Here is a 12,500-nt window from a genome sequence, read left to right on the forward strand (position 1 = left end):
TGTCAAATAAGGACTTAATGCAAAAAAATGTGTCTCTTCCTTTTACCTAAATTACTCTTCTATGTAACTTGATAGTAGTATAATGAAAGTCACCTTTTTATGAAGACTAGTACTAAACTATTCTATATATATCTACTACACCTCTGTTTCACATTGTACAAACGAGGAACTTAAAACCGGGGTACAACGCAGTTACGATCAACAGACGAGGATTTTGTGAAATATGATGAAAAGTTAAACAAATTGTAAAAATGCGAGTCCCCGAGTCCCCGAGTCCCCGAGTCTCCACGTCCCCACGTCCCCGAGTCCCATGTCCCCTGTCCCCGCATCCCCGTCCCAGTTATCGACACAGCTGCTGGGTCCGCCATTTTGATATTTTCATGCTGCTTGCTAAGAGAGCCCATGTCAGACCCCGCACCGGTGGCTCAGTTGGTTGAGCACGGGATGTCACGCGGGAGGTCGTGAGTTCAACTCTGGCCGGACCAACACTCAGGGTCTTTAAATAACTGAGGAGAAAGTGCTGCTTTTGTAATTACATCTGCAAATGGTTAGACTCTCTAGTCTTCTCGGATAAGGACAATAAGCCGGAGGTCCCGTCTCACAACCCTTCAATGTTCATAATCCTGTGGGACGTAAAAGAACGCGCACACTTGTCGTAAAGTGTAGGGCATGTAGTTCCCGGTGTTGTGGTCTGTCTTATGTGATGCATCATGGTTGGGAGGGTAAATGCTCGGAAATATTAGCTACACCAAGCTACTCTAAAAATCCGACGGTAAATAAAGATATATGATGATATGATATGATGTCATTACGGTCAGCCTGAGCTAATATATCGGCCTACACTTCATATGATTAACCGGTGAATGTCCTTACGAAACAAGAAATTGGGCGCACATGTGCACCTGTGAAATTCTCACGTAACAATAGGAATTCTCACGTAACAATAGGAAACTTCTGCAACGAACAGCGAGGCCATTAAGGGCAAAAATGAGTGCTGCACGTTCAGCATGCATCTTTAGGGAGTTTTAAGCACGCAATTTTTTGAGACGCGGAGGACAGTGGTGTCTCCCAGATTTTTATACTAATCATCACTAATGGAGAAAATATAGTTAGCAATGTCAATGTGGTTGTGTGAAGACAAGTTAAAAGGGGAAACAGCTCACTTCCGGTTGCCGTCCGCGGCTCAAAAACGCGCGTGCCTAATCAGTGCAGCACGTGCAGAATGCATCCTTCTCTGAAACAATGTGAAAATACTACATTTGAGGTCCTGACGACAACTTGAGCCTGCAACAGTTTGTCTTTTATTCTATACATATTACCAGCAAAGGTTTTCAAACCAGTTGAAGCTTGCCAATACGCGAACGGAATTGAATAACTGTGGAGAAGTCACGATTGCGGAACAATTAATCTTCAAGTGACGTTTTCGTTGGTAATGAAGACGTCCTACCCAAAGCTCTCTAACAGCTTATTACGTGGAATGCCGAAGGCATCCACGTCTTAAAACCGGGCTAGTGTCTTTTTTTGTTGGTAGTCACAAATGTGCATACCTCACGGATATTGAATTAATCCCCGATCGGGTGGACTGACTTATATTCCCTCCAGAATTTCCAAACTTCCCTGCCTCGAGGGGAACTCCTATTCTTCCCGACCCATCACGATTCTTCTCTGTTAGCGCGTTAGACCACTCGGCCACCGTGACACACTTCCGTTAGGCTAGTGAAAGCAAACATTTATAATAGAATCTTTCCCCCCGCCATGATTGTTTCAGTATTAAACTATTCGATAAAGTGGATAGATGCTTTTTCTTTGAGAAAGGCAAGCTTTAAAGGTAAGGAGAATTTTCTACGTTATTTCTAGATCTTGCTTCGTACTTGTGTGTTCCACTGTGAACATTATTATTTTGCATAGAACGAATACTTCATTATAAGCATTTTGCATAGAACGAATACGTAGATTCGTTTCTCGGCCAAGGGCTACAGTTGTATCAGCCTTGAACAGCATTTGGGAGTAGAGGATAAAACTCGTCTTAAAACCCAGTTTCCCAACAACTGGCCCAGGATGATAAGTTGTTGAACTGTGATTTGTAATAAGTTTTTCGGATGATTTAAGGCTCATCCTGTAATTTTTGGATGAAAGGAGTTAACGAAGCAAGTAAAAAAATTTAAGTTATATTACAGATGTATCTTTCTGGTAATCTTTCGCCATTTTCCGAAGTCTACCTGTACTTGAAGTTGACTGTAATTGGACAATTTGTGTTAACTGTTTGCGCACTCCACGGATACGCCCTTGTAGGCGCCTTGTTTTGTTTAAAGTTGTTTAAAGTTGGTCCCTAGTCATACCTGGCTAGATCCAGTACTTTTCGGGTAGTTTGTCCCCACGAAGAACTGAACTATCCAAGAATCAAGGAAAATAGACTGTTGTAAGATGAGGCACACAAATGCCTACAGCGGAAGCTATGTACGTTACAACGTTCTGAGCATGTAATAGTTGTACACTCGGACTAAAGATTACAAGCTATCACTTTGCACACGCCTTTGTTTCTTTCAAAGTTCTTACTTTGCACATGTCTTCGTTCGCTGTCAGGGAGGGACCTTGCCCAGTACCCAACAACGCGGTTTCCCACCACTGAAATAAACGCGCATGATCAGTTTTGTAGTCTTCTATATTGAATCATTGGAAATACGCATGACCGCCAAGTTTCAAGTTGTAACTGGCTACTTTAAAGTGCTAAAATGTGGGATATCAAACAATCTTTGGCCACTCTTACCGTAACAATCGGTTGAACATTATCCACAAAACATTCCTCGTTAAAGATGGGGTCTTGCCACAGGCATAACTTGGAAAAGTTCGAGAACTGTTTCAATGGACTGCCGAAAGTACTGGCTTTAAATTGCTTTTCGGTGATTGCGAAGTGATTGGCTCGTTTTGATTTTCTGCATTTGATGTGATTGGCCAAGTTAAATACTTTGTTTTTGTTAGGATAACCAATAATGACATACACAGAGACAGCAACATATCACATTATATTAGCTATACATTATCTATATAAGAATTAATGATAGTTTACGTTTCTGAGTTAATTAATGAATTTACACATTGGATTATTATAAAATCAAGTTTCGTTTCTGTACAAGAAGAAAGTCAGGTCTTAGAAGCCAAGACCGAAACATGACTAAAATATAAAATATATAAATAGGTTTCTTAGCAAATCCACCTAAACTTTTACTTTTTGTAAATCCAGTTTATGATACAAAGCCATGTCTGGCTAAAATTCGACGCCTCTCTGGGAGCTCTGGAAGTTACATATCCCTACCGTCAAACTATTAAATTTAACAAGAAAAGTTAAACGTCAGTACCAAAAAGCCTATACTTCACCATTTTCTCCTTACGAAAAATTAAAGGTCCCGAAACTTTACGGCCATTGTCGGGTGTCACAATTTCTTCTGTATCTCAAGAACGGAGAGGATTTAAGTCGTCAACCTTTACAGACCCTTTTCTTTTAGTTAGCTTGAAAACATGTTAAAAGATCGGCTTTCCAAAACAAGCGGTTGGCAGTTTCAAAAATGCCTTTTCGGGCCCGAAAAGTCACAGTTTTCGGGACTTTCGAGAAACGGGCCCCGAGGCCTACATCTTAAATGACATCACAAACTCGCTCTACAGTTCTAAAAGAGTTTTTGCTTTGGAGAGCACTTTTTGACGTCATCTTAGGGATTAGACCCATTCCCTTTCACTAGCTCGGTCGTTGTTCAAATGGCATTTGATTTATATTACGATTGGTCATTTGATTGTATCAGTGTGTCTGACGTGATTGGCCAAAGAAACAAAAGTGGTTTACGATTACGGTGCTAAACTAAAAACGATTCTAACAGCAAATTACTTTTTAAGGTTGTTCATTTATCTGAGTTGTCCACCAATCACGCACGTCTCCTGCAAACTCATTCACCTCTGAAAAGCTCCTCTTTCTCCCGGCTTGCCAGATCCAGACACATCAGGCGAACTTTTTCTTTTCTCTGAGCCCGAGAGTTCCTCGGGGAACGTTACCGAACTTTTACCACCATGCGAACCTCTTCGGCCTGATTTCTTCCTTAGCGGCGGTGCGGAGAGTAAAATGGACGGCCCTTTTGAAGACGAAGAGACCGAAAAATCATCGTCTTCGCTGCTATCGTGTTCACGGGCTTCATGCTCAGCTTCATCTTCACGCTCTTGATCCTCACTGGCTGAATTCTCAACGCTTTCAACGCTCGAAGCAGCCGGGCTTTTGTTTTCGTGAAACTGCACACCACCAGCTAATGGGATACCACCCTGCTCTAAGTGTCGGATCCATTCCCGCTCGGCACGTTTCCGGCGAAGATTTACGAACCAGTCGCGAATGGTCTGAATAGCAACTTCCTCTTCGATTTGATACTCTAATTCCTCTCGCTCCAGCAATTCTTCTAACTGTAAACTTCGGCTGATGTCGACGGAACGATAGGCAAGCACGCCGATGACGTCATGAAATGAAACTTCTCCACCGTTACGAAGCTTTTCAATTTCGCAACACATGTGTTTGAACAATAACGAACTACTGTCGACCTCTAAACGACCTTTGAGCAAGCGAAGGACCAGTTTTGCTTGCCTCACAGTTAAAACGCCCCTGCGGTTTTTGTCTACTAAGTTCCATGTGAGCTGAAAATCTCGCAGATCAGTGTTGCTAATAAGAGAATCTTCATCACTAGAGTAGAAGAGCGAAAAATTCTCAATGATAACAGCGATAAAAAGATTTAGAAAAACGAACGTAACGATCAGGTAAAACGACATGAAATAAATGCGCGCAGCTGCGGGAAATCCGCAATCACTTTCCCAGAAATTGGCATTCTCCGTGCAATACGGTTTAACCAACATACAGTCATGCATAACTTTGTTCCAGTCTTCTCCGGTTGTAATACGGAAGAGCAGAAGCATTGCGTTGAAGCTCGTTTGGAAGTTTGCGTGACGGTTTAAGACTTCTCCATATTTTACGGTTCCGAATAAGATGACTCCGGCTAAGGCATAACTGAACATGAGAACTACCAGAACAGCGATGATGAAAAAACTCTTGACTAGCGACATCACTACTGTCAACATCAACATCTTTAGTGTATCGTGTTTACCGGAAAGTGTCAGAAAACGAAACAGAATAATAACCATTCCAAAGACAGTACTTCCAGAATATGGTGCTTCGGTCCCTTTCAAAGAGAAATTCAGGGTCACCCAAAGAACACCAAGACTCGTCAGCAGCAGGTCAAACCGGTTACGCCTGCTTCGCCAGTATCCCCGAAACGTGAATGCGATGAGTTTCAGCACCATGTCGACCACGAACAACAGCGAGCACACGGCAGCGACGCTTGTCAGGGCGTTACGCAATTTGGGCTTATCCTCTGATGTCCACTGGATGACCGTAAGCGTCGCGCAATCTATAACCACCAGGAAAATCACGATGCGTTTGTAAATTAAAGATTGCGTTGCATCAAAGAGTAACGTTCGGATGCCTTCGGTGTCAGGTCTGCGAGCAAGATGCAGAGGTTGCGCGAGACGAAGACGTTTCTTAAGGTCTTGCCAACGACGCTGATCAACCGTGAGTAACGCAATCCCCTTATGTTCGTTGAAATTCATGACAATCACGCCGACAAACAACGTTAGCCCAATCATGCTACCAATAAGTACATAGATATGGACATAGAGACTATACGCGGGCGCGACCACTGCCTGTATGACATCGCGAACTTCCAACCAACCTTCCAAAGAGAGAACTTCAAACAAGGCGAAAAACGCTCTTATGATGTCATCAAAGTCGAAATTTCTCGGGTTCGTCCATACCCGCGGAACAGTTATCTTTGAGGTGCCAGGCAAGTCCCGAATCCCGCGAGGAGTGGCAATGTCGATTTCGAAAGTTCCTACGCAGCGTTTTGGGTCCTTGATGGGCTGATCGTTGCAGCTGCCAAACTTTCCGGAGAACACTTGGACACCATAGCTGGCAAAAATGAACATGAGCATTAGCTGTAATGCGCTGACTTTAAGGATTTCTTTGTATCCGCCAACAAGCTCTAGAATGACTTGCTTCATCTTAGGGACCAAAGTCACGAGACGTAAGGGACGAAGGCACCTTAACACCATCAACAACTGAGCCCCTGATCGAGCTGGTATTGGATGTGGTTGCCAAGCAACATATGCAAGAGACACGAAGTAGATGAATACATCTAGTACGCCACCAAAGTTCTGGATCACAGCGTTCGGTGTGAAAATCAAACCATTTGCCAGAATGCGGACACCAAGTTCAATGCTCATTGCTACAACAAACAGGTATTCGATCACCTCTGTCCAAGAATTAACGAAAGTCCGTTCTTTTGGAGTCTCAAACATCATAGCTATGCAGGAGACCAAAGTGACAACAATCATGATCCATTCCATGTAGGTTTGTGACGCGAAACATTTCTGGAGTCGTTCAATGGTTAAGAAGTGATTGCGTGACGCGCGATCTCTGAACCCAGGTGGGATTATGTCGCGTGCGTTCACCATGCCCTGTAAAAACCTCCGAAGCCACGAGTCACGCTGCAACGAGAAAAGAGGTTGATCAAAATATGGATGGTTTTCTCGCAATTTCTCTTCTTGGGCTTTTCGCTTTCGCTGAGCTTCTTCACGTTTGACACGAACCCATTGGATATCAAAATCTTTGCCGATATTACTGTCATCTTGACTGAGCTGAACACTCGCTGCTTGACTTGGAATTTGCGTAATTCGTTTCACCCTGCCTTGAGGAGTAACCTTTGGGGACGACTGCGGTTGCTGACGGTTTCGGAATCGCCTCGAGGCTGATCGGAAAACCGAGGTCGAGGCGGCTGTTTGCTTGTTCACGTCAATCATGTTTCTTAGGGAGACTTCGGTTGGTGAAAGTAAGGCGAAAGTACGCCGGCGATTCGAATCGTTAATCAACGCAGTGATGCTCGACTGTTTTCGCACGAACTTTGACGTCTTATCCACTTCGGATATTGTTGAATTTAGAAGTTTCATCGAGACAGTTGTCCGTCTTCTTCCCCTTAAACTTTCAACATCCCCGACCCGAAGTCTCGAATCTTCACTCAGTGGGAGTTCCAGACTAGAGTTGTCAATAAATTTTTTCATGAAACTGTCACGGATCTTCGGGGTGAAAAAATCCGAAGTCGTTTTGATCCGACTCATTTTTACCAATCGAGGGTCGTCACGAAAACGCTCGAAGACACGGAGCCGCATCGGAAGCGCCTGAGTGGAGTCTCGGGATTCTCCGCCCATTTTCTTCTGTTTCATGATCTTGACTTCTTCATCGAGTTCTAAATTATCCAGGATCACCGCCACAAAGACGCTCATGATGATTAAGGAAGAAAACAGATGTACAGCGAGAATTATGGTAGCTACACCGGTTGCCAGGATAGGATTCTTCGTTTTGACGATTAATTCATCCAAGATTTCTACCCACCCTTCCTGGGTTATGATTTGGAACATGGACTCCACCGATCGCACAAAAGTACCGAACTTTTTAGGGTCTAAAGTCAGAAAGAACTGCATGCTTATTACAGACGAGACCATTACAAAGAACAACGTAAACATAATGGCGCTACCCAGCTTTTTGCCGGTGCCGAAAATTTTCTCACAAAATTCTTGGAGCGATGGAATGGCACCGACTAGTCGGACAACCCTCATTACGTTAAAAACTGCTAGGAAAACTGCTGTCTCGGATATTAGTATCGGGAGCGCACACACTGTACTTCCCACAGCTAGAACAAACTCTGTTACATGCATCCGGCTGACGAGATATGGGCGAAAGCCCATGCACGTAATTTTGAGCAGGACTTCTAAGTCAAAGATAATGGTGAAGCCAAATTGCGCAAACTTTCGAGAGGAATATGAAAGCAATGCTTGTAGTAGGGCGTCCAGAAGAACAAAGAACCACATCGTGTACTTGAAGTAGACGGAGTGGACGAGTTGTCGAATGCGCAGAGGTGCGTGACCTTTGACGGCTTCGTGGTCGACGGACACCAAATGCCAACCTCTGCTTCCGTCTTTGATGACTTGGGACGCGAGCCGAGCCGAAGTACGCTTCGAAGATTTCCGACTGTACATATACAGACTTCGAATATCGGCGAAGGTTTCCGAGACAACAGCGATGAATACGTTCTTTACAAGCCATGCTACGAAGAAGATCAGCAAAACAAAGTAAACAATGACTAAGGCATGTGACCTGAAATCCATCATGCGGTACATAATAAGCACCCAGCCTTCTTGTGTGGAGCTTTCGTAAACGGTTAAAACACTTGGCAAAAAATAGCTGAAAAAGTCTTTGTCTGCGCCATTTGTTTTATTGAAGTCAATATGAACACAGTTAAAGCCTTGGGGACAATAGTAACCTTCTTCGCCGGTCCTGTTGTTACAAAGGTGATCTGTAAGCAAAATATCGTTGTATCGAATGTGGTTTAAATCAGCTGTGTTCTTGACGCAGTAAAAGTTCTTGCGGCCGAATAACTGCACTCCGATAAGAGAACCAAACGCCATAAAATACATCAAAAAAAGCGTAACAGCCCAGATTTGCCGCTTGCATCTACGGGCGACCGATTCAGGTAGGCTTATTGTAATAAGCTCGCTAAAAAACCGTATAATAATAAGAGCTCGAGGAGCCCTCGGAATGGAAAAACCCACGTAGCCATGTCTTTTCCCAGCTAAAGAATCGTAGCCAAAAGTACCTGAAATCTCGACGACTTGAAGCACAATGGAGACAAAAATAAAAAACAACATACTCGCATCAAAAACACGCTGCGGTCGCCGTAAATAGGCCTTCTGTTTTTTCCAAAGACCCCACATTTTGATTTGAGCAACCATTTCGGTAGTGAAAACAACCGCAACAACAATGTCTAGCACCAGCGTTATGTATTTAAGAGGATGCGATATTTTAAAAGTCTCCGGCGAGTTCATGGCAGTGGAAATCAAGCTTACAACCGCGCAGACTTGAACGAGACGATGAAACCACCACGTTTTGACCCACCAAGTGGGAGAAAAATCTTCATTTTCCTCATCGTCGGTTGCCGCAGATTCAGCATAAGCTAATTGTCGAGGGGGCCATAACGTTGTAGACGAAGAATGGTGGTCTGATTCGACGACAAGCGGTTCTCCTTTCGCTTCCATTTTCTTCACGTCAGTCACTCTCGAAGGTGTTTATTTACATTCGGGAAATTCCGTGCATTAATGTCATCTACCGTAATCACCGAATATGTTCACAATTTTCCGAGAGTTCCGAGAAATTTGTTCCAACGATATTTTATTGAAACTCAACAATCAATTCGTGGCACATGAATTAAAACATTGGTCGACCACGAACAAATTTTATTAAAAAATGACACCTGCTTATATAATACGATCGACTGCCCTTTTTACGATAAATTAACGAAGTCAAATATTGATACGATTATAAATCGATTTTCTTTACCCACGGTGTTATTGTTGCACAAGATGCATCACCACTGGGTTTATTTTAGTGGCTGAGAAACCTACTTTTCATTTGAAGGAGACATACGAGGTATTTGAACTTGAAGACAAAAATGTTTTGTTCCAGATCAAAATTGCTAGCATTTCGCTCAGCAGAAGCAGGAATCCTTCGATCCTATGTAACCGGTCCATTGCGAGCCGGCAAAGGTAGCACTAGCAAGTTCCTTTTTACTTCGGAGTCAGTTTGTCCGGGACATACAGACAAAATGTGTGATCAAGTATCTGATGCGATTTTAGACGCACATTTGGAACAAGATCCTCATGCCAAAGTAGCTTGCGAGGCTGCAAGCAAAACTGGAATGATCATGGCTTTTGGCGAGATTACATCGGCGGCGAAAGTGGATTACCAAGCTGTCATACGAAATACAGTTAAGGAAATTGGCTATGACGATTCCTCCAAAGGCTTTGATTACCGAACTTGCAGTGTTTTGCTTTCAATTGAGGAGCAAGTCGGCGAGATTGCCCAGACTGTGCACTTAAACAAGGAGGAGTTGGAAATTGGAGCCGGTGATCAAGGGCTTATGTTTGGCTACGCAACGGACGAAACTGAACAGTTGATGCCCCTTACAACAGTGTTGTCGCACAAACTGACACAAAGACTTACAGAATGCCGAAAAGATGGGACATTACCATGGCTTCGACCTGATGGCAAAACTCAAGTCACCGTCGAGTACAGTCTGAAAGACGGCGCTTGTATACCGGAGCGGGTTCACACTATCTTGATCTCCAGCCAACATGCACCGGGAATACCCGTAGATGAAATAAGACATCATTTGAAAGAGACTATCATAAAGAGTGCCATTCCTGAAAAATACCTTGATGAACAAACAGTATATCATCTTTTACCCTCTGGAATATTTCTCTTTGGGGGTCCTATGGGTGATGGAGGTCTCACTGGCCGTAAAATTATTGTGGATACATATGGGGGGTGGGGTGCTCATGGAGGCGGGGCGTTTTCAGGTAAAGATCCAACAAAAGTCGATAGGTCTGCAAGTTATGCATGTAGGTGGATTGCAAAGTCTTTGGTTGCTGCTGGTCTTTGTAGACGTGTTTTGGTGCAAGTGGCATATGCCATAGGCATAAGCCAGCCATTGTCGGTTTCTGTTTTCAGCTATGGCAGCAGTGAAATGACTGATGACGCACTTCTGAGGATAATTCAGAACAATTTTGACCTAAGACCAGGTGCAATTATTAGGGATCTGGCCTTGCGCAAACCAATTTTTAGGGCTACAAGTGTCTTTGGTCATTTCAAACCTGGTTTTTCATGGGAGGTGCCAAAGATACTAGAATTTTAGTTGTAATCAAATTGATTTGTTTTATTTTGGATACCAGGTTATCAGCTAATTATTGGAACCTTTACCAAGAATTGTACTTGAAAAGTCATTTGACCAGCCATATTGTTTTCAGTAAAAGAAAAAAAAACAAAACAATTGAACTAGACTAATGTTTGTAAGATCAAGCTCAACATACTCTGAAAGTGCAACCACACTTTAAAATGCCCATGGATAATGAAGTGAACATTTGTATCAATATACATCTACCACTAATACCGTATATACATCCCTTTTTCAATTTCTCAATGGCATAGATTCAGGCAGGTGGTGGAAAAAACACTGACCCCCAGTCCATGGACCACTCTAAAATGGACTGTAACTCAAACGAATGAGTGCCATTGAAAGAACTATATACAGTTGAAGCTCTCACTGCGACCACTCTTGTAAGCGACCAGCTCTACATGTAGTTATGACCACCAATGTAAAACTCTGTTTTAAATGTCACTTTAAGTCTCTAATTGAAAGCTCTCGCAAGCGAGCGTTCCCATAAGCAACCGCGACCACCTTTGGCAGATGTGAATGAGAGTAAAGAAGTTCCTGACCATCATCTTCAGTACCATCCATAAAAATGTACAAATCCCAGAGACTTTTGCTGAAAGCTCTGGTAATCAACCATCCTCTATTGTTTATCATTTTGGTTGTTTATGAGAGCCCATTCTCGTAAGCAACCAGCTCTGCTTGCGACCACTTTTTCGAATTCCCGGGGTGGTCACTTAGGTGAGCTTTGACTGTGCTTACATTGCGTGTACCTTGATTATTTTCGTCCACACGGCCACATGTGACTAAATCCAGGAATGGCACCAGTCTCACTTCACTTACATGAAGTAATAGACCACTTTTGATATAAATTATTAAAATTCAGCTTGGCAAGGAGGCCTAGAGGACACAAACAAAGGAAACTGAATGATCATGTTATTCATTTCTTTTGTTTGTGTCCTTTAAGCCGCACTATAAAGCTGAATTTTAACATACCGAAAGTGGTGAATTGGCCATCACAACAATTATCGAAAGCTTACCTATTTAAAATAGGTTCTTAGACTTAAATACTGTTGACCACCTGTGGGTGTTTGCTTGAAACTTAGTGCTCACTCCAAATAGTATTTTTAGGGTAGTCCATCAGGGTGGTCCATGAAATGGGGGTCAGTGTTTTGTTCAATGCCCATAGATTCATTAAAGATTACATTGTCAAATATTTTTTAAAATGTGAAGCATTGTTTTCAGTCAGAACATTTTGTTATTACTAGTTTTATGTGTTAGTGATTTTTTTTTATGGGTGGGGAATATAGCATGATTAACCACTTCAAATTACCATAGTTCTTAATCATTTAAATAGTGTTCATCCCTGTGATATCAAGGCAGTATTCAATAAAATTTTCATTTTTCATTTTTTTTGTGAAGAACTAGGCCTGGATAAATGACTTGACTGAGACCTCAAATGTTTCTCCCCCTCCCCTAATGAGGTACATAGTGATTGGCCTCCCATCCAAACTGAAAGCAAAAGACTAAACAACATAAAAAATGATGAAGGTTAAAAAACACTTGAAGCTCCCACAAATACCAAATAATAGCCCGAAGAGCTTAAATTACAAAAGCTGCAACGTCAACCTCAATCAGACTTGTTTGGAAAATTATGCAGGG

General features: G+C 42.7%; 1 protein-coding gene and 1 pseudogene across 1 annotated transcript; one reads left to right on the plus strand and one right to left on the minus strand.

Annotated features, from left to right (window-relative positions):
• Positions 1 to 3,006: 3,006 nt before the first annotated feature.
• LOC138023649 (sodium leak channel NALCN-like) lies at positions 3,007 to 9,279 on the minus strand. The gene has a single exon (XM_068870691.1). It carries the CDS (start codon positions 9,166 to 9,168, stop codon positions 3,940 to 3,942), a length of 5,229 nt encoding a protein of 1,742 aa, XP_068726792.1. The 5' UTR covers positions 9,169 to 9,279; the 3' UTR covers positions 3,007 to 3,939.
• Positions 9,280 to 9,475: 196 nt separating this feature from the next.
• LOC138023650 (S-adenosylmethionine synthase pseudogene) lies at positions 9,476 to 12,246 on the plus strand (annotated as a pseudogene).
• The last annotated feature ends 254 nt before the right edge of the window (positions 12,247 to 12,500 follow it).

This window comes from Montipora capricornis, chromosome 11 (assembly GCF_036669925.1).
Source record: "Montipora capricornis isolate CH-2021 chromosome 11, ASM3666992v2, whole genome shotgun sequence".
Lineage (NCBI taxonomy): Eukaryota > Metazoa > Cnidaria > Anthozoa > Scleractinia > Acroporidae > Montipora > Montipora capricornis.